This window comes from Bufo gargarizans, chromosome 6, assembly GCF_014858855.1.
Source record: "Bufo gargarizans isolate SCDJY-AF-19 chromosome 6, ASM1485885v1, whole genome shotgun sequence".
In the NCBI taxonomy this organism is placed as follows: domain Eukaryota; kingdom Metazoa; phylum Chordata; class Amphibia; order Anura; family Bufonidae; genus Bufo; species Bufo gargarizans.
The window spans coordinates 289,084,918-289,107,443 of record NC_058085.1 but is presented as its reverse complement, the minus strand read 5'-3'; the positions used below and the strand labels follow the sequence as shown (position 1 = coordinate 289,107,443).

General features: G+C 43.3%; 1 protein-coding gene across 6 annotated transcripts in view; it reads right to left on the bottom strand.

The window, feature by feature from the left end:
- ATE1 (arginyltransferase 1) overlaps window positions 1–22,526 on the bottom strand; it is an 88,962-nt gene that overhangs the window by 14,734 nt on the left and 51,702 nt on the right. For all 6 annotated transcript variants that reach the window (XM_044296650.1, XM_044296654.1, XM_044296649.1 and 3 more), the window contains 3 exons: window positions 5,993–6,025; window positions 1,341–1,522; window positions 690–789 (listed from right to left, as the gene is read on the bottom strand). In XM_044296650.1, the coding sequence (XP_044152585.1) occupies window positions 690–789; window positions 1,341–1,522; window positions 5,993–6,025 (315 nt within the window). The remainder of the gene's footprint in view (window positions 1–689; window positions 790–1,340; window positions 1,523–5,992; window positions 6,026–22,526) is intronic.

Sequence of the window (22,526 nt, the reverse complement as noted above, 5' to 3'; positions counted from 1 at the left end):
GACACCAGTGCCCATCACTACAAATGAAAGCATTTACCAACTGGCCAAATTTTATAGAAATAACAAAATAAAAAAAAGTTAGTGGGAAATCTGATCGTATCACCCTCATTCTTCCATTATCACAAATTGCTAAACAATCCCCTTGAATGTTCCAAAACTGAATTATGCCTGTGGTTATTTTCATCCAGGGTTAGTACAGAGTCAAACATTTGCTGCAGAAATGTCTGCAACTGCATTGATTACTGCAAGTCCCACTCAGATGAGTCGTGTGTGAATACTAGCTTTGGAAAGGGTTGGGGAGTTTTGACGAGAAGAATAGTCAGCGTGGTTGCAATAATTTTTTCGAAGAGGCTGATAAAAATTGCATGGGATTTGGACATGGTGTATAATAAAAAATAAAAATAAACACCTGGTTAGAGCGTCCAGGTTCCAGCACATCACCACTGACTGGGAGGCAGCAGACGTGCATGGTGCGCAGGGAACTGAAGAGATGCGAGCCCCGATGGAGGAACATGGGATGCTCTGACTATTTAAGTCTTTCTTTTATTACCTTTACTCCTTGTCCAGACCCCTGCCAATTATTTATATTTTTTTATCAGTCTCAGACAACCCCTTTAATAGAAAAAAGAATTCCATTAAACAATTTAACAACATTAAAGAAAAGAAGAATCTCTCCAAACACGGCTCACCTTGTATCTCATCTTCGGACAGGAGTGAATATAAAATCCCATGTAGTAATAGCACAGGTCAGCGGCCTTTCTTTGCAATTTGCGGGTAAAGGCTATCTCTCTGGTGGAGGAAAATAGGGGGGAAAAAAAATATTTGAGAATGGCATCAAAATCTGAAATTTCCTAAAGACTACAAGTGGCAATAACCAATTTCAGAGTCTCCTGCTTTCCTTAAAAAACTAATTTGCTGAATCTGGAATGTGCCAATCCTGTTATTCTTCCTGGAAAAGCATGAATACATTGAGAACTGAGTGTTACCGTTTCCCTCGTCAATAGGGTGCGTCTCAGCAAGGTCCGACGTTGATTGGACAGTGGTAAGACAGTGTAGGGACATGCCCCATTGACAGGTAGCATCAGGTTGTAAACTTATTCACACATTTCCAACAGAAATAACAGAAAAAAATGCTGCAGCATTAATTTATAGGAAATCTAAAACAGACATGGTAGGAGAGCTGGAAGGTCCTCTAGAAGATTCCATTCATATGAATTTTACAAGAACTAGTCACATCTTCCAAGACAACCATAGCCGGTGAAGCCAGGCCGACTAGTCATGTTTACCAAGGCATGAACCAAGAGCTTTGTCAAATCTCTCCATCCTTCTGAGGTTCTTACCGTAAGGCAGAGTATACACCAGGGGACAGGAAGGAGCAATCGGGGTCGTAGTAGAGGTATACAGACGAGACACAGTATGGAAGGATGTCAATAACCCCAACGGCAATGATCTTCCCATCAAGCCAATACTGCTGGTGAAAAGAACCGTAACCACACGAGATGCCATCTGGCCGAGTCTCCGGCTGTTAAAAAATTATTTTAATGTGTCATCACATGTTTTCAAGGAGTAAATAAATGTCAAGTGTGTTAGAAGTCGAAATATTAACACATAGTAGAAAAAGGATGACAAACAGGGTTTCCTTTTCTAAAATCTGACAACCTTTTACAGTATGTGACAGTACAGTAAGTATGTGACACAATAAGGCTTGGTTTACATGTTGAAGTTTTTGTAGCGTTCCAAGCATTGACTAAAATGGCATGATAAAAACCACATGCAGTTGTCTCACTACTAAAGCCATGGACTGAGCTGTATCCCAGAGGTGCCATCAACACATAGGGGGGAAGTTATCCTTAGGGTCTGGAATTAAAGAGCCGCACTTTTAAAAAGTCCGCTATGTTAAAGGGGTTGTCTCACTTCAGCAAGTGGCATTTATCAAGTAGAGAAAGTTAATACAACGCTCTTACTAATGTATTGTGATTGTCCATACTGCTTCCTTCGCTGGCTTGATTCATTTTTCCATCGCATTATACAACGCTCGTTTCCAGGGATTACGACCACTCTGCAATCCAGCATTAGTCGCCATCCAAGCACGGCCACTGCTGCTGGATTACAGGGTGGTCGTAAGCATGGAAACGAGCATTGTATAACGTGATAAAAAATACATTAAACACAGCCAGCAAAGGAGGCAATATGGACAGTCACAATACATTAGTAAGCGCCTTGTATTCACTTTCTCAACATGATAAATGCCACTTTCTGAAGTGAGACAGCCCCTTTAATTAGTTTCACTCCAGATTTATCACTACAACTTTTTAAAAAGTTGAAAACTCACTCCAGCTGGGGGGCGGCATAGAAAAATTGGAGTAGCATTTCGAGACAAAAGTGTAAGGTCTAAAGATGCGCCAAAAATTCTCAACCAATGTGCCACATTTGATAAATGTGGCATAAGGCACTCCAAAGTTACTTTTGCGTTAAATTCCGCCCATAGCCTTTGCTGCTCGCACATGCCATTCCAAACGCCACTTCCTATAAACTCCTAGAGGATGAATTGCAGGATACATGCCATGGTACCCCTCCCCATGCCTTATGGCAGTGTCATCCTGAGGAATGTAAACTGTCATTAAGGCATTCTGTGCATTTAAACCAAGACACGGCAAGGACAGGACAGGAGTGTTTTTCATCTCCGCACCCCCCTCCTCCAAACTTTGAAACTGCCTGGGGGTCCATATTTCTTTGCGAACCAGACACTGTATTCTGTCTGACAGTCTCCACTGGATTAATAGGATAGGCTTTTTTTTTTTTTTTTAGGAAGGAAGATCTCTCTGCTGTAAGTTTCTTTGTTGTTTTGACACCTCATAGGGCAGGAGGGAAAAACTAAGTCCATAATAAACTGGTAGCGGAGAGAGAGCCGAGTGAAGACAGCAGGAGGGGAGGCTTTGCAGAAACCTGCAGTTAAGACACTCTGATGTGATTTACTGCCACCGATTGTGAAACAGCATGAAATGTACAATGGAGGGAAATGAAAGGGACCAGCACGTGGAGAGGATTAGTACAATTTGCCTTTTCCAAACGTATATTAAGCTTTTTGTTGCCATAGGTTCCTTTACAGCGGTACAGTGCGATACAACACCCAACGTCATCAGTTCGGCCGGATTTGCAAACCGTGACTTTCACCTTAATAGAACAGAATCTTAAATCGTAGGGATAACTGCAGTCTGTAAATGGCCACAAAGATCAGACCTGATCATTTCGGGCGGCTCTAGTCTCTACTCATAGCAAGTAGCTAAAGCATGCCAAAGTGCGAGAGAGAATTTCTGTATTTTATTCAATATAATGGATGATGTGAGTTGATCAGCTGTGGAGTCCGGACTCTATTCATGTCCAGCTTGGTTCGAGGAGATTTAAAAAGTGAGGATGCGTACCTGCTCGAGCTAGTTCTTGGCGTATCCACGCCAATGTTTATTCCACCTTCACAGAGATTTTTATTCTTTTTGCTAAAATGCTTATAAAATGTAAAAAACAACAGCCAACTCTGCAAATCGTTGTGTCTTCAGATCCTGTACAGACCTGTAGGTTTCCATGGTAACAGACTACAAACTTAAGTAGTCAGCTCCAGCAGTCCTATAGGTTTACATACACGATGCAGGCACAAAATGCTGAGAAATTGCTTCATTTTAGGTGCAATGTAATAAAGAAATAGTTGCAAATCCTCTACATGTATTCTCTTGCAATGTCCGTTGCAGAGATTGTCTAGTGCTGTGACTTCCATACTAAAGCTTGTGTTACTCACAAAAGAGTAGACGGGAGCCGTTGCCTCTATGGGCGTCCTATTTAATAAGCAGCATCTCAGTCAAGCAGATCATGACTGGAGTTAGATATGGTTCATGGAAACACTTAAGTAAATAACAGGCAGAACCAGGCCGTCCACATTCATACCCCTACAAAGAGAGCAATGTACCGCTGGAAAAAGGGAGGAACGTACAGAAGGCAATGCACAAAATGACCACTGGACCCCTAAATAGAAACTTGTAGGCTGGGGTTAGGAGCAGCCATGTGCGACAAGCCACAGCAGGTCTACAGCAAATATCTCCACATGCTTTGTGAAATGGGGCTTCCTGTGGAGGCAATTGACTGTGGATTGTATAATTTCACACAGTTCATTAAAATAGGGGCATTGGGTTTAGGCTGGATTTATATTGTTAAAAAAAATTTTTTACGACAACTGTAACAATTAAAAAGTTATAAATAGTCAATATAACTCACTATAAGTTTCTACAGGCGAAGTAGTAAAAATGCAAGTTTTATTTGTTTTAAAAAAAAACTACTTATTGTTGAAGTTTTTAAACGCACAAAAAACTGCAGTGTATAAACCAAATGTAAGGCCACTTTCACATGGTCAGTATTTTGCATTAGTACTTGAAAGCCCAAGCCAGGAGTGGAGCCTACAGAAAAAAAATGCATAATGGAAAGATTTGTGCCTCTTCTGTGTTTTGGACCCGCTCCTTATTTGGATTTACAAATACTGATGAAAATACTGACTAAATACTGACCATTGCCTCAAGCTGTGTTTACAGGCTTTTTAGATGAAGTTTTTGAAGCCAGAAACAGGAGTGGATTGTAAAAAAAATTATATCTGTCCTTTATATGTTCTGTCCACTCCTGGTTTAGCATTCCAAAACCGCATTTAAAAACCTGAGCATGGAAATCGAGCCTTAGGGGTTATGTGAAAGTAGAACAGGCTGACGGTACAAGTGAAGGTCCAGATGATCTTTATAGGTTGAATTTCTAGAACTAGCAGAAAATCCACCAGTGGTTCAATTCAAATATTTACTAGTGTTCACATTCGTTTTGAATGTGATTTTGAATAAAGCCAACCATAGGTATAGAAAACACAGCAGGAATGCAGGAGGGAACATCAAGACATCTTACAAAGGTCAAAACACAACATTGGGGAGAAGTCCTGCTTGGCATTGATGAAGTGATAACAAATTCTTCCTGTTAGTACTAATTGTCAAGTTCCTCAACCCAAATCTAAGCAGAGGACTCACTATAATCTGATATACGCAGGAACCCTGACAAAGTTCAATCAAGAATGTGTTGACTGCGAATCATGGAAGTCATCTGGGTGTTTATAAGACTTCTTTCCTTACATGTTGTTGACACAAGTATGATGGGTGTATCCTGTTTTATTATATCAGGGTTTCTCAACTCCGGTCCTCGGGACCTACCTACCAGTCATGTTTTCAGGATTTCCTTAGTATTGAGCAGGTGAAATAATTAGTGTCCACGCATCAGGACTTACCGCAGGTATTCATTCTGTGGGATATTCTCAAATCCTGACCGGTAGGTGGGTCCCGAGGAGGGGAGTTAAGAAAACCTGCATTAGACAATTATTGTATATATGGGGGATGGATCCCTACATTGAGACTAGCACCCCTCTCCTGAACATAGAAGAACTATGGAACAAAAAGGCCACACGGTCCATATAGTCTATCCTTCTATTTCCAAAGACACGTCTAGGCTAGAAGTTAAAAAGAAAGGTGGCCGGGCATGGGCCCTGACCATTTATTTCCATAAGAGCTAGAGCTTGCTAGAGTATTGGAGCATTCAAGAGTATCATCCAAAAATAACATATCCAGATAGGACTATAAATGTCTGTAACGGGAATAACCCACTAAAGTGGGCAGAGTATCACATTTATAAAAATAAATCCAAGGTTGGTTAATATAGCCAGGCATTATTTCAGTGCATGTCCCCCACAGGCTAGGTTTATATGGCAATCATTCACTCTGTGGTCTTTTTGTTCACAAAAACGACTCCAAGATTCAAGGAGATTGGCAGCAGTCATTAAAACCCATTTCCAAGTGTCATGCAGATATTGGCTGTAGCGGCAAGACATTGACATAATCACTGCCCTCCCTATCCCATGGCTGCTGGCTGAGAATTTATTTTGAGAATTTGTGTTTCCTTAAGAAATGAAAAAAATCCTTACCTCCAATGGAGAATCGCAGAGGAACCTTGTGAACTGGCCCAGAAATCAACGTGGTAGGAATCATATGTAGGAAAAGAGGAAAAAACAAGTTACACACAAATAAATGTTGCATAACTGATGGCATGTATCATAAGAGTAATATGTTAACTGGTGTCACTGGGAACCTATAACATATGGTGGAAGTAGTCACTGTATGTCGTTTTCTACATCTAGATTATTCTAGAAAACTGAGAAAGGGAAACCTGATAGATTGGAAATGATCTAGAAGCTACTTTCTGCACCATGTAAGAAGGTTTTAGGCCTTCATTTCTGCAGTAGTCTGCCACGACTCCCAGTTTCAACTGTACCCCAATGTATAGAGGCCAAATGTATACCAAAAAGACACTCTTCCAGCTTATGTTTGACTGCTGACGTCTATGCTGCACATTAGACATACAATACTGTGCAAAAGTTTTAGACGGGTGTGAAAAAAAAATGCACGTAAGAGTGCTTTAAAAAACAAAACAAAAAAAAACAAGCGTTAATAGTTTATATAACAATTAACAAAATGCTAAATGAATGAACTAAAGTGAAATCTAAATCAGATCACTCTTTGGTGTGACCTCCCTTTGCCTTCAAAACAGCCTCAGTTCTAGGTATATTTGTACACATCTTTTGAAGGATCTCGGCAGGAGGAGGTCATTCCAAACATCTTGGAGAACTAAGGCCAGGTTCACATCACTGTTTCGTTTTCCGTTCTTCTGAACCGAAAACAAAACGAAAAAAAAGTGAGTGTTTTCAGTGTAAAATAACAGATCTCAGACGGAAATGGCTAAAATGGGTGCAAAATGTGCTTAAATGAGCATAACGGATGCTTAAAATACAGAATCCATTTTGTTTGCCGTTTTCTGATCAGAAGAACAGAAAACCAAACGGTGATGTGAACCCGGCCTCACCACAGATCTTCTGTGGATGTAGGCTTACTCAAATCCTTCTATCTTGTCACATAGGCAACAATGAAGCACGGGTGAAGGTTGCTTGCAAGTCTGGGCTGCATTTCAGCAAATGAAGTTGGGAATGTGGTCAGGATTAATGGTGTCCTTAATGCTGAGAAATATAGGCAAATTATTTAACCATTATGTAATATCATGGAGGCATCTGATTGGCTCCAAATTTATTCTGCAGGAGGACAACGACCCCAAACATACAGCCAATGTCATTAGGAACTATTTGCAACGTAAAGAAGAACAAGGAGTTCTGGAGGTGATGATATGCCTCCTACAGACCCCTGATATCAACTTCATAGAGTCTGTCTGGCATTACATGAAGAGAAAGAAGTATGTGAGCAAGCCTACATCCACAGAAGATCTGTGGTTAGTTCTCCAAGATGTTGGAACAACCTCCCTGCCGAGTTCCTTTAAAAATGTGTACAAGTATACCTAGAAGAACTGAGGCTGATGAAGGCAAAGGGTGGTCACACCAAAGAGTGATCGGATTTAGATTTCTCTTTAGTTCATTCACTTTGCATGTTGTTAATTGATAAAAAATAATCTATTAACACTTGTATTTTTGAAAGCATTCTTACTTGGCTGCATTTTTTCCACAACTGCCCAAGGTTTTTGCAAGTACTGTATAGGCTAAATGTTCACCACAGTGTGGAAGGCCACAATGTAGTGACAGGGCTAGTGGTACTATCCTGTTGTCGATTCAGTCGCACATTTCCAGGAGGAATAACAGAGCACTATGAAGAGTTGGAAATACGCGCCAGCATTGTCATTTCATAGCAAAAAGCAAGCATTTACTAAAACGGACATGTCAGGAGAGCCCACAGGTCCTCCGTAAAGGGAACACGTCACCATGAAAACGTCAAGTAATTTGCAGGTATCGTGTTATAGAGCAGAATTGATGGATAGTTTTGTGGGAGAAGGTTCTGTATAACTTGCATTTTATACATTTATATTCCTGCCTCCTTGACTTCAAAGCCCGGAATGAGCAGGAATTTAAATGTATAAATTACCAGTTTTACAGAAATAAACATCAATCGGCTCAGTTCCTCCTGCTCCACCACATGCTGCTTTCATCTGAGACACCGCGTTCTACGTGACAGGTTCCCTTTAAGAATAGGACATTTATTCATAAGCTGTAGAAGAGATGACTGAAGGAGGGCAACAAAAAATTTCGGCCATTGTTAACCTTTCGTCATAAAGCCTCAACAGGAAACGTACAGTATTTGTCTCTGTTTAGACAGAAGCCTTGGAATAACCCTTTGTGCCCCCTTTTATCTAATTAGCAATTAGCGCTGTAACTTTTCTCGCTTGCTCCGACTGCTGAGCGCGGCCTCTCGCGCTGATTAGGAGCAGGAATGTACTTGCAAGTAACCAGAAAGAGATTAGTCATGTTCTGATAGAGAACAAGCACGGCCTATATATGGTAGGCGAACGGTTTATTCCAAGTGTCACTTCTCTTAATGTGGTTCTGCTTTGCGTCCGTGTATGTTTATTTCTGGACAGTTCAGATGTAAATTTACCACTAGCGGAGCTGGATTTTTTAATATAAACACTATAGAGACATTATGCTCCTGGACATTCACTTAAAAGGTGCTGCAGACTCTGCAGTTTACTCAAATATCCCGCTACAGCGGTAGCAGCGCACAGGGGTCAGACAGGTAGATACAGGAACCAGAGAAACAGAATTTTCCATCTTAAATTTGTACAATGTGTTCCCCATTTATCAAATGCGGTAGTAGTCTATGTTCACACAGGGCAGATACACTGCAGATTTTCAATCCTGATTTTGCAAGCACAAAATCCTCCGCGTTTTACAGTAAGAACAAAGTGGATGAGATTCTAATGAATCATCCGTGCGATGCAAACAAAATCTGCACTGAATCCGCATAGAAATTGACCCGCAATGTGAATTTTACAGGGGTATTCCCATCTGGGACTCCACGCCAGCATATGCCTATCAATGTCCGATAGGTGGGAATGGAGAGGAGGACTTCTGAAGATAGCTGAGCATGCGCTTCGTGCTCTCCTTCACTTCAGGTGGCCTGTTCTGGATATAGGAGCAGGTACCAGAGGTGGGACCTGCACCTATCCGACACTGATGGCATATCCTAGTCAAATGCCATCAATTTCTGAGATAGGCCAACCCCTTTAAATCTGAGGCGTTTCAATTTAGGCAATACATTTTCACTCCAGATTTCACCCTTCGCAATGCATTGGGCAAGTTCTGAAGCAAATCCACCGCAAAATTAACATCCCATGTGGACGTTCCTTTAGGGTGCAGATGTTCCTTTAGGGTCACTACAAAGGTTGTAGAGTTATACAGCACCAGCCATGGACTCTCTCATACACAAGACCATCATATGACAGGCTCAGAGAATCCTATTCTGTTCACATTATTTATGGATCCAATTTAATGCTAATTAATAATAGGAATCGCAGCATGTGGTAAGTAAAATAACGTAAGCCACAATAAAAGGCAAACAGCTCTGAATGGGCAGCCGGATGTCACCACATGCTGAATTAAGTACATTAGCGCCCAGATGTAGGACGATGAAGAGATTTCAAAAGAGCTAAAAAATTCCTCTGGCAAACCCGTAAGCATACAGTCATCCCAGCACAGGATAATGGGAGCAAGAACTAGACTGAGGCACAGGAGCAACTATAAAGTCACTATGACATGAGGGGTTTCAATAATAGGGATGATTCAGGGACACTGGGGAACATTTGGGGTTCGGCTACACAACGAATGAATGGGGTCGCAGTACGACTCGCAGGTGTGCTGCAACCTCGACCCCAGAATCGCTAAAAATCCTACACGGTCATGCTGCGACCCCACGCATTTCTATGCTAGCACCGCTACACTGTGATCCTACAATGCAATCCTTGGGTGTGACAGCTGTAGCCGAACCCTTAAATGATGATAAATCTGTTGGGGCCAATGGTCTCGCCCACACCATGCCAGATTTTCTTGCGTTGGGGTTTGATAATTGACCCTCACTTGATTTAGTAAATAATTGTATTCCCTATTAAAATAGCAATTCAGGAGCAATCTGCACTATGCCAGTCCTCTGTTAATCCTCCTGAAAATTACAAATACACTGCCTGTAAAGCATACTTCACTATTATCTAGTGACTTGATTGAGGCATCCACATGACACCAGTACCCAATCTTCCATTACTTCTACATACATTCTATACTGCAACCAACAGGTGCCAACATGCATGTCATGGCGGTCTCTGTGTCATCTATGCCTGAAGAAGAAATCTTACCGTAAGGGCTCATGCACAGGACTATTTTTTTTGGAGTCCGAAAATCCGGAAAGCATGGATTCCGGCCGAGTGCATTTCACAGTTTATTTTTGCGGGACATCGGAACAGACACACGAATGTGGACAGCACACTAACATAACTTTCATGCCACTTTTCTCAGCAGGAGCAGTATAAATATGAACTTTTATTCTGCTAGATTCTGCTCCTCAATTATCCAGGAGGCGGGGCTTCACTGCATAATGCCCTCCGTATTAAGATGCTTCACAACCGCTCTGCAAAACGCTCTCCATATTAAGAAGCTTTACAACCGCTCTACAAAATGCTCTCTGTATTAAGATGCTTCACAACTTCTCCCCTCTAATCTGAGTGACAGCTGCAGTCTCCTGGTTGAATGATACAGCAGCAAGAACAGAAAATTCCATGGAAAGAGCACTGCACAGTGAAGATCTGCCTCCAATGCACTTTTAGGAGGAGAATCTGGCAGAAGAAAACTTCATATTCACACTACTCCTGATAATAAAAACTCCACAAAAAAGGAATATTTGTCCTGCTCTCCCCAGCTCCGACCTAACGCTGTCAGCAGTTTAGCATGGTCAAAACTGCTGACAGATTCCTTCTAATGTACTGCCTGTGTCAGTGCTGTACCACGAACGTCATCCAAGCATCTAAAATAACCTGCTCTTAACGTTCAGTACTATCCTGTGTATTTCCAAGTCATAATTCACAAAATTACGTATAAGAAATATACCGTGGAGGCTTCCAGCATTATTTCTTAAAGGTCACTGCAAAATTAAATGTTTGAAACATAGGAAACTGCTGCATAAGAATTCCAATGCACTGATTTTTTTTTTTCCAAGTGTCTGCTATGAAAAAAAAAAAAGCCAGAGTTAAAAAATGCTATATATTTGGACAGTTATATTAATAGTCTGCCCTGCAGGTGAACTTTCTACAAAAGACTGGCCTTTCTCCAGCGATACATACGGCTTTTATAAAGTTTCTTGAGATGCAAGGAGACCTGAAGCAGACTGAACAATAAACTAAATCGCATGGGTACAAGTGTACTGCTTCTTCGGGGTCTGGTACAGTCTGCCCTCTTTACAAAGCTGGCACTGGACAAGTACTGCTTGCTCATTTACAGTTCCAGGAATATACAGCTTTAATCCCACAGCTGCATGAGCAGCCCCCCAAGCAGGAGGGCTTGGCGTGCCCGGTTAAGGCATATCCTGCTGCCCTACATTTTCCAGGTCCGCTAAACAAAAAAAACAAAAAAAAATCCGAGGGCACACGCTGTTTCACACCAATACAGGGGACCATGTACTTTGATGTCTGTACATATTTCAGCAGGCTGCAAGATGTTCATGGCAACAGATTTCTGAAGAGGTCTGGATAACCTTATTCACTGCTACTAGTACAAAGAAAACAAGACCATCACAGCCAAGTCTTCTCCTGGACACGAGGACGTTTCATTTATGGAAAATGGCATACTCTGGTGTCGTACCAGAATATATGGACCAGAGACAGAACTAGACTATAGATCAGTATTTAGCTAGTAATGGAAAAAGGTGAAGTCCAGCACACAACGTCTGTTAAATCATCATTTAATAAAGTCCATTAAAAAAAAATACTGCCGGACCGGTCTACGCGTTTCAAATTTGATAGTTCTTAATTATGAGCTATTGAGAACAATCCAGCAGGAAGGAGAAGTCTAGGGCTACACTGTATTCTTGGCCGTGACAAATAAGATCGAGATTCCGCTATGCTAACATGAAAGCCCAATGAATGGAGCTGCACTGCGACTTGTGTGTTGTGGTGACGATAGCAGGGCTGGACTTCTTGTGACTGTAACTAGCAAGTCACCATGTAATTCCACTCATTGTCACAATGTTGCCTCGTAGCATATTGAAAGCACAATCATTGGTAAAGTGACTCACAGCAAAGTCCTTCCTTTATATTTGCTGTTCCTTTTAAATCCACTCCTGACATGTGTCATTTCAGCTTAAAGGGGTTGTCTCATCACAGACAATGGGGGCATATCGTTAGTATATGCCCCCATTGTCTTATAGGTGCGGGTCCCGAAAGTGGTGGAGGGCGGACTGCGCATGTGCAGACGCCCTCCATTCATTTTCTATGGGGCTCAGCTATTTTGTCAGGCCCATAGAAGTGAATGGAGCGCTTGCGGGGCTCCGTTCCCGATATAGGTGCACCTATAACACAATGGGAGCATATCCCAGCGATATGCCCTCATTGTCTGTGATGAGACAACCCCTTTAAAAGGCTTTCATCCTATAGCACCTAAATTAGTTGGCTTACCATCCACCAGACTTTTACACCAAAATTCAGATGCAATTTTGGAGCACGTTGTCATTTTAAGCCACCCTGCAAAGGCCACTTGTTAAGCTTGGTGGAAAAAGTGCCTAAAACCCTTAAAGGACTTGCCCAGCCATACATTTTGTAAATAGCATGAACAGTGTGTTGTACCTGGGGGGGGCGGGGGGGGCGGGGGGCAGGCAATCACGCACCTGCTCCACAGCTCTAGTTCTGGCCTTAGGGCTGACGTGTCCCCAAGAAGCACGTGACTCAACAGTAATGTGCTGCTTGGGGACAAGTTGTGGTTGATGTTAGTGATTGGCTACAGCGGCACATGTGGCCCTGTCCAGAAGTTCACAGGTCTAGGACTGGAAGATTACAGAACGGAGCCAGGTAGCTGTAAAGTCTCATTCACACGTCAGTGTTTTCCATCAGTGATTGTGAGCCAAAACCAGAATTGAAGCCTCCACAGAGATAAGGTATAAGGGAAAGATCTGCTCCTGTTCTGTGTTTAGATCTGCACCTGGTTTTGGCTCAAAATCACTGATGGGAAACAATGACTGTGTGAATGAGGCACAAGGGAGCAAGTGACTTATTTTTTTTCACTAGGTACATCACACAGCTAGGGCTAGTTATAAAGGCCAAAAAGGCGAAAACAGGTTCTTTTGCATGACAGTTTTGTAATTTGATGGTGATTTTAGTGAAGTTTTCACACACGTTATTAGAAGAGTGTTTTTTTTTGTTTTTTTTGGCTTCCCTATTGACTATGGAATCCACAATCAAATCCACTTCAAAGAAGTAACATCACTTCTGAAGCGGATTCGAAATCAGCAGTGGGGAAAGAATCACCACCACGTGTACATGGTGGGACCTACCGGTGGGACCTACCGGTGGGACCCCCCCCCCCCCCCCGATCACAAGAACAGGGGCCCAATACCTCTGCAGCTCTCCTGAAATGAATGGAGTGGTTGGTGTTGGTCAGACATGCGTGTGGCCGCACCATTATTCTCTATGGGAATTCTGGAGATAGCTGAGCGCTGTACAATACAACTCGACCATACAATTTTCGTAAAACAGACGGCAGGGTATGATCTCGAGTCACTGGGCCTCATTTATCAAAATTGTCTAATGGAAAACGGTCTTAGTTGGTCATAGCAACCAAATCAGAGCTCACATTTCATTTTTTTATTTTTTTTATTTTAATGTAATTGATTTACTTCAAGCTTTAATTGATTGCTGTGGGCATCTAAGACAGTTTTCCATTAGACCGTTTTGATAAATGGGGCCCATTAAGTCTACAGCTAGAGGCAGCCATCTACTCATCATTTCTATCGCCCTAGAGCTCTCTGCATTATTTACATCCACTGCACGTATTAACACTGGCAAAGAGGTGGCACAGACGATAACATGTCTCTCACGTGTTAATCTGCACTACCATGACCATGCATAACCACCACGGTCAACTCATTTCTACTCTAGTTTTATTATAGAAGGCAGATTTTTTCCCCCAATTAGATAAAAATTTATACTTGCAAAAACAGTAATGAAAAGGAGTTGAATACATTTTCATTAAATGGGTTGTCTTATAAAGATCACCCTTATCTATGTGCCCAATCGGGACATATGGAAGTCAGAGGAGGTGGTCACTCACTCTTCCCCTATGTGATCCAGAACGGAGAGCCATCCTGGAGGACCCACCCTGAGGATGGATACTCATCTGAATAATTAATAAAAGAGAAGCTCATTTCAGCCCTGGATACAAGGTGAAGCTGGTGAGAAGCGTCTACCGTTGTGGTTGCCAACTACATTCAGGTACACCTCACAATTACAGAGATGATCATAGGAGGATAGTGGTAGTCTAAAAGCCGGGGAGATATCCTCTTCATAACTAGTGGCAGGATTATGCTGACCGTCACTAGTGTGATCCTCCAAGAGAAAAGCGATGTCAGGGCTGTCACTTTCATTAAGAAGGTGATCAAGCATTTCAGAGTCTAAAGAAATGCATTTTACTCAAGTAAATGAGAAGAAATGAGTACTGATGAAAAGGAGTATCCATGTATGTGTTTGGTTGTTTTTTTGTGTCAATTTACCTGTAGAAATGTGAACTGTTTTTGTGACGTCTTGAAAGGAGCCAGCACAAGAGCCGGTCATTCTTTATCTGGTTACAGTTATTGTGTCATGTAGAACAATTCGCCGTCGATAGCCCATAGAATTACATGATTACAGGGCTGACAATTGCCAAGCGTGCAGAATAGGCCGTTATTTGAGTACTTATTCTCTTTAATTGGCTGTGAAATCTGGCGATTATAATTAGGAAATCACATGCAACTGGATACCCTTGTTAACCCGTATATTTGCAGTTCAGCACATCCCCCAAGTCATTCCCACTAGGCTGCTAATCCTTCCCCAGCCGGGATAATCTCCACAGTATCAGATGCACAAACACAGTGGGGTAATGGGGATCCCATCTTTGAGCTTGGACAAAACCTATTAAAAGTGGGGGGGGGGGGGGGGACTGATGAAAGTAAAAAAATAAAAAATAAATAAATATCAGTGACCTTGAGATGATTATTAAGCATACAGCTACAAATTAGAGGAGTTTTCCGAGATTTCCTGTGATCTCTGCTCCCTTCTCGCAGCTCACCAAGCACAGGGCCGTACATTATATAGTGGTTGTGCTTGGTATGATGCTCAGCCCTATTCACTTCTATGGGGCTGAGCTGCACCTAAGCCATGTGACGGACGAACGTGTCATCACTTGTCCTAGGAAAAGTTGAGAGAAGGCCTGGGTGCAACTGCGAGCGCCACTGCCTTCTCAAACAGCTGACTGGTGGGGGTCCCGGGTGTCGGACCCCCACTGATCAGATACTAATGACCTATCCAGAGGATAGGTCATCAGTAGTAAACTCTTGGAAAACCCCTTTAATGTGTTTGAAGCAGGAAAAACAGGCAAGCTTAAGGACCTGAGGCGATGGGTCAAAATGTGTGATGGGTGACAACCGAGTCACAGCATCTCCTAAATGTCTGGTCTTGCAAGGTGCTTCCAGCCTACCGTAATTAGCACTTTTCAAATCACAAGGTCTGTAAAGCGTTGCGGAATGTGTCAGCGATATATATACGGAGTAAAATAAATAAATTGGCCCAAGGAAGGACAACTGGTGAACTAGCAACAGAATCACGTGCACCCTAGGGTACTAATGAATTTCCGATCCATGGTGGCCCCAACCACACGACTAAGGCTACTTTCACACTCACGTTTTTTGCGGATCCGTCATGGATCTGCAAAAACAGTTCCATTACAATAATACAAACGCATGCATCTGTCATGAACGGATCCATTTGTATTATCTGTAACATAGCCAAGAGGGATCCGTCTTGAACACCATTGAAAGTCAATGGGGGACGGATCCGTTTCTATTGTGCCAGAGAAAACTGATCCGTCCCCATTGACTTACATTGTGTGTCAGGACGGATCCGTTTGGCTCCGCTTCGTCAGTCGGACACCAAAACGCTGCAGGCAGCGTTTTGGTGTCCGCCTCCAGAGCGGAATGGTGACTATACGGAGGCAAACTGATGCATTCTGAGCGGATCCTTTTCCATTCAGAATGCATTAGGGCAAAACTGATCCGTTTTGGACCGCTTGTGAGATCCCTGAATGGATCTCACAATGGAAAGTCAAAACGCCAGTGTGAAAGTAGCCTTAAAGCGTCTGTGGCTAACATCTTGGTGGCAAATTCCACAGGACCTCTTCAGAGGTCTTGTACAGTCTAGGTCTCAACAGGTCAGAACTTTTTTGCAGGGACGAGGGGGGCCTACAAAATAAAAGGCAGGTGGTTTTAATGTTAAGGCTGCTCAATATGTCAACTCTGGCCATAGATTGCGATGTGTCTGACATTTTCAATCATTGGGAAGCTTGGCACTAAATCAGCATATAATCAAAAGATATTTTAATCATGGTGGCACTGTTGCCTACAACCAAGGACAATAAAAACTAACTGATAGGTTAGGCGTAGGTTCACATTTACATTCGGTAACTCTAGCATAATGGGATCTGGTGGGTTTCCAGTAAATATGCTGACTTTCTGCTGGAAAAATAGCGCTGCATGCATTTATGCAAAAAATCCATCAGTTCCCGGCTATGCTGGATACACCTGCGTTTGAGTCTCTGCCACAAAAGACTACCAAAGTTACCAAACACAGACCTCAACCTATCCTATCTGAGGACAGAAGCTCAGGGGAGCGATCACAACCTATTCAGAATATGTTGAAGCTATATAAATAATGCGAATAGCATTCCTATTGTTGCAAATTTTTTGGGCATTCCTCCATGTTAGTGCTCAGTCAATAGTTTTAAGCACCATAAAAAAAATAAAAAAAATTTTTTGAAGCAGATCCAGAAATTGTTCCAACTGCTGGAAGAGATTGGAACTGGATGATCGCCAGCAATCATCTTTACCTTTTGGAACGTTAATAACTGTTCAGTCTACGGACAGCTTCAGTGTTTGCTTTTCAGTAATGAACATAAACTTGCTTTAGCACATCTATCCTGACTGCACCATGACATATAGCAAAGTCACATCAATGTAGAAACGTCTCATCAAAGTGCCTTCAGATCACACAACACACTGCTCCTTTCAGAACATCTGTTCCTTCTTAACCTAACACCCATTACTTCTATCTGAAGGGCTTTACAGCTTGCCTCACTAAAGTCTTAGGCCGCATTCACACATACGTGTATTACTGTACAGCGGCGGCACGAAGCGCACGGCGTCATAGCAACCAATGACGCCATGCCCTCAGCAGGACGGGTTTTCACGGACCACGGTCCGTAAAAATTCTCGTATGTGTGAATGCGGCCTAAGACTTTAGCGAGGCTGGAAAAATTAAGATAAGCACTGATTAGGAGTAGGGAAAGTCGTGGAATGGCAAATGTTAGGGCAATTATCGGCTTTGGTTTTTACACTTTGGCCAATAGTTTAAAAAAAAAATAGCAAGAACGTAAAGGGGGGGAGGGGGGGGGACGACACAAATACTAATACTAAAACCACCTAAAACTGCATTTTACCTTCTAATTCAATCATCATTGATAGTTTTTAGTGCATGCTGCAATGTCCATATAAAAAGGGGTTACAATGACTCACTTCAGCAAGTGGCATTTCTCATGTAGTGAAAGTTAATATTGTGACTGTCCATATTGCCTCTTTTGCTGGTTCAATTCATTTTTCAATCACATTATACACAGTTCATTTCCATGGTTCCATGGTTACGACCACCCTGCAATCCAGCAGCGGTGGTCGTGTTTGAACACTATAGGAAAAAGCGCCATCCTGTGCGTGCTCCCACGGTCTCGGCCACCAGAGACGCTAGTGCATTGTTCTATAGTGTGCAAGCATGGCCACCTCTGCTGGATAAATTGTTTCTGGGTCTAACAGTATTAGGGCTCATGCACACGACCGTATGTATTTTGCGGTCCACAAAAAATACATATGAGTAGGGATGAGCGAATCGACTTCAGATGAAACATTTGAAGTCGATTTGCATAAAACTTCCTTTCAATACTGTACGGAGTGAGCGCTCCGTACAGTATTAGAATGTATTGGCTCCTATGAGCCGAAGTTATTACTTCACGAAGTCTAACGAGACTTCGCGTGATTACTTTATAAATTGATTTCTACTGTAAAAATAAAATTTCCCCAAACTCGGGTTCGGTTCCAAGTGAACTTTCATTCGAAGTAGATTCGCTCATCCCTACATATGTCGTCTGCGTGTATTCCGTATTTTGCAGAACGGAACAGTCCTATCTTTGTCCATAATGCGGACAATAATAAGACATGTTCTATTTTTTGCGGAAGGAAAGACAGACGCACAGAAACGGAATGCACACGGAGTAACTTCCGTTTTTTTTTTGCGGACCCATTGGAATGAAAGCTTCTGCATACGGACCGCAAATACAAATGGTAAAGAAAATACATTAGTGTTCATGAGCCCTTACTGTAACACAACTTTGTATAATAAAGTTGTACCAAATATCCCCATTACACTAGGCGAGCTTCAAGAAGCGCTTTCTAACTGATGGAATACCATTTGCAATTAAAAATTAAAGGGATTCTGTCACCTCCCCTCAGCCAAAAAACGATTTAAAAGCAGCCATGCAGCACAGCTTACCTGGATTAAGCTGTGCTCTTTTATCTTGAAATCCGTCCAGCAGTTACTGCAAAAAACGACTTTGATCGATAAGGAAATGTGTCCTGAAGGTGCCCAGAGGGGCGTTTTTTTCTTCTTAGTGAGCCCAGTACCGCCCCTCTTACAGTGCCCAGCCCGCCTTCCTTGTACTTTCTAACCGCCGCCCCCAGCCTGCCACAGCCTCCCCTCTCTCTCCTCCCCCTCCCTCACGCCGAACGAAGTCTCGCACAGGCGCAGTACCCACTGAGGGCTGCGCCTGTGCGATCATCAGGAGACTGAGGGCGGCAGCTTCATCTTCGTCACTGGGCATGCGCCGAGCCCAGTGACGTCCGATGTTAGCTCTTTCCCTCAGTCAGCCTGGTAGGAAGCGCAGAGGATTGCCGATCGGCTGCTGCACCCTGCGCTTTCTCCAGTCTGCCTGCCACAGTGAAGACGGCCAGCGATTTCTTTCCCCACCCTCCCTTCAGGAAAGAAATAAGTATTTGTTTTTGCTCAGTGAAAATGTATAAATTCAGTAAAGCTTTACTTAATATAATAATACCTAATTCGCCCCAACAAATACTTATTTCTTTCCTGAAGGGAGGGTGGGGAAAGAAATCGCTGGCCGTCTTCACTGTGGCAGGCAGACTGGAGAAAGCGCAGGGTGCAGCAGCCGATCGGCAATCCTCTGCGCTTCCTACCAGGCTGACTGAGGGAAAGAGCTAACATCGGACGTCACTGGGCTCGGCGCATGCCCAGTGACGAAGATGAAGCTGCCGCCCTCAGTCTCCTGATGATCGCACAGGCGCAGCCCTCAGTGGGTACTGCGCCTGTGCGAGACTTCGTTCGGCGTGAGGGAGGGGGAGGAGAGAGAGGGGAGGCTGTGGCAGGCTGGGGGCGGCGGTTAGAAAGTACAAGGAAGGCGGGCTGGGCACTGTAAGAGGGGCGGTACTGGGCTCACTAAGAAGAAAAAAACGCCCCTCTGGGCACCTTCAGGACACATTTCCTTATCGATCAAAGTCGTTTTTTGCAGTAACTGCTGGACGGATTTCAAGATAAAAGAGCACAGCTTAATCCAGGTAAGCTGTGCTGCATGGCTGCTTTTAAAGGGTTTCTACCACTTGCATATCACATATTTGGTGATCAGACACTAGCGATCCGCTAGTGTCTGATGTAGCTTACAAGCTAATTATTACCTTAATCCGTTCGGCCCATACCTCAAAAAAAGCACTTATATCTTTATGCAAATTAGCCTCTAGGTGCTATGCAGGCGTTTTTCCAGCACCTAGAGGCTCCGTCTACCTTGCAGTTTGCCGCCCATCGCCTCGCTCCAGCACGCCCATCTTCAACTCTATTCGATCCTCCCCCTGCTTCTGCCTTCCGAAATCTCGCGCCTGTGCCGTTCGTCGCGGCATTCGGCGCAGGCGCAGTCAATGTCTGACCGCTCCGTGCTCAGACATTTCCACTGCGCCTGCGCCGATGACATCGGCGCAGGCGCAGTGGAAATGTCTGAGCACGGAGCGGTCAGACATTGACTGCGCCTGCGCCGAATGCCTCCGAATGCCGCGACGAACGGCGCAGGCGCGGGATTTCTGAAGGCTGAAGCAGGGGGAGGATCGAATACGGTAAGAGATGGGCGTGCTGGAGCGAGGCGATGGGCGGCAAACTGCAAGGTAGACGGAGCCTCTAGGTGCTGGAAAAACGCCTGCATAGCACCTAGAGGCTCATTTGCATAAAGATATAAGTGCTTTTTTTGAGGTATGGGCCGAACGGATTAAGGTAATAATTAGCTTGTAAGCTACATCAGACACTAGCGGATCGCTAGTGTCTGATCACCAAATATGTGATATGCAAGTGGTAGAAACCCTTTAAATCGTTTTTTGGCTGAGGGGAGGTGACAGAATCCCTTTAAGGACATAATACTCCTCCTGTATTTTGAAATGCTGCATGAAGTCTTTATTATTAATAAACCACCGGACTCATGGCAAGAAGCCCTAATAACTCTTATTCTGGTAAACCAGAAGACGATATGGGGTCTTATAGACCTATATCACTTATGAATTCTGACGCGAAGTTGTTGGCCAAGGCTGTTTCATCAATCATACATAAAGATCAAAATGGTTTTATATTAATCATAATTTACATGGTCTTTTTTTTTTAAGTTTACGGATGTGTAAAACATATGGTTTAGAGCAGCATGAATTGTCAATTCTATCTTAGGCTACTTTCACACTAGCGTTGTTCAAATCCGGCGTTCAATTCAGACACCGGAACTGCCCATCGGATCCGAAAAAACGTGTGAAAACGGATTACATTTGAATCCTGATCAGGATTTTGATCACAATGAAAAAATGCATTGGAAAAAACGGATCTGCCATTTATGGACTTTAACTTTTTTTTCACATTTTTCGGGTTTAACATGCAAAAGCCGGATCCAGTTTGACTGAACACACGCCGCCGGATATGGCGTTAATGCAAGTCAATGGGAAAAAGACCGGATCCGGCGTTCAAAGTGTTCAGGATTTTTGGCCGGAGGTAAAAATACAACATGCTACGGTTTTCTGAAAAGCCTGATCAGTCAAAAAGCCGGAATTAGACTTACCGGTAATTCAGTTTCCACGAGATCACCACGACGGCTACAAGGAGATTGACCCCTGACCTCTGTAGGGGCAGGAACAGAGAGAGGGTTTAAATCCCCCCCTCCCACCACCAGCACCAGTGTGTCCAAAATTACAGAGACAGAAATAAGTGGTGAGAACAGAAAATTAATGAACCGAGAGGGTATTACTTCATAACCTCCCAGGTAAGACTAAGGAAGGGTAGGGAATATATGTGCCGTCGTGGTGATCTCGTGGAAACTGAATTACCGGTAAGTCTAATTCCGGCTTTCCACCTCATCACCACGACGGCTACAAGGAGATATAAAAATTATAGCTTAGGGGGGGACGACCGCCTGAAGGACCTTACGTCCAAAAGACAAGTCTGAAGTAGATAGGTCTAACCTATAGTGTTTAGTAAAGGTGTGGATGTTAGACCAAGTAGCAGCTTTACAGATATCCTCAAGAGAAGCTCCGGCCCGCTCGGCCTGGGAGGAGGACATAGCCCGGGTAGAGTGAGCTCTCAAATTTGGGGGGCACGACAGACCTTGGGACTCATAGGAGATGGAAATAGAATCCTTTATCCACCGTGCTAAGGAGGACCTGGAGGCTTTTAGACCCTTATTCTTACCTGAGAATAACACAAATAGGTTGCTGGATTTACGGAAACCTTTTGATACCTCAAGATACCGTAAGACAGAGCGTCTTACATCTAGAGAGTGGAAGCTAGATTCCCTAGTATTAGAGGGATTACTGCAAAAGGAGGGTAAGACTATCTCCTGGTTACGGTGGAAATCCGATACCACTTTAGGCAAAAATCCTGGATCTAACTTAAGAATGATTCTGTCATCGGTGATACGGAGATAGGGTTCCTGTATCGATAGTGCTTGGATCTCGCCTAGCCTTCTTGCGGACGTGATGGCCACCAAGAATGCAGTCTTAAGCGATAGATGTTTGGTGGAACAACTAGATAGGGGCTCAAACGGAGCAAGAGTCAAGCCAGTGAGTACCGTATTGAGGTCCCAGTTGGGGATCCTAGATTTTAGAGAGGGACGTAGTCGGGAGGCAGCTCTCATGAATCTTTTAATCCAGCGATGACTGGCTAGATCTCGATCAAAGAAGCAGGCAATTGCCGAGACCTGTACCCTCAGGGTAGAGGGTCTAAGACCTAATTCAAGCCCCTGCTGGAGGAAGTCCAAGATTTTCAGAAAA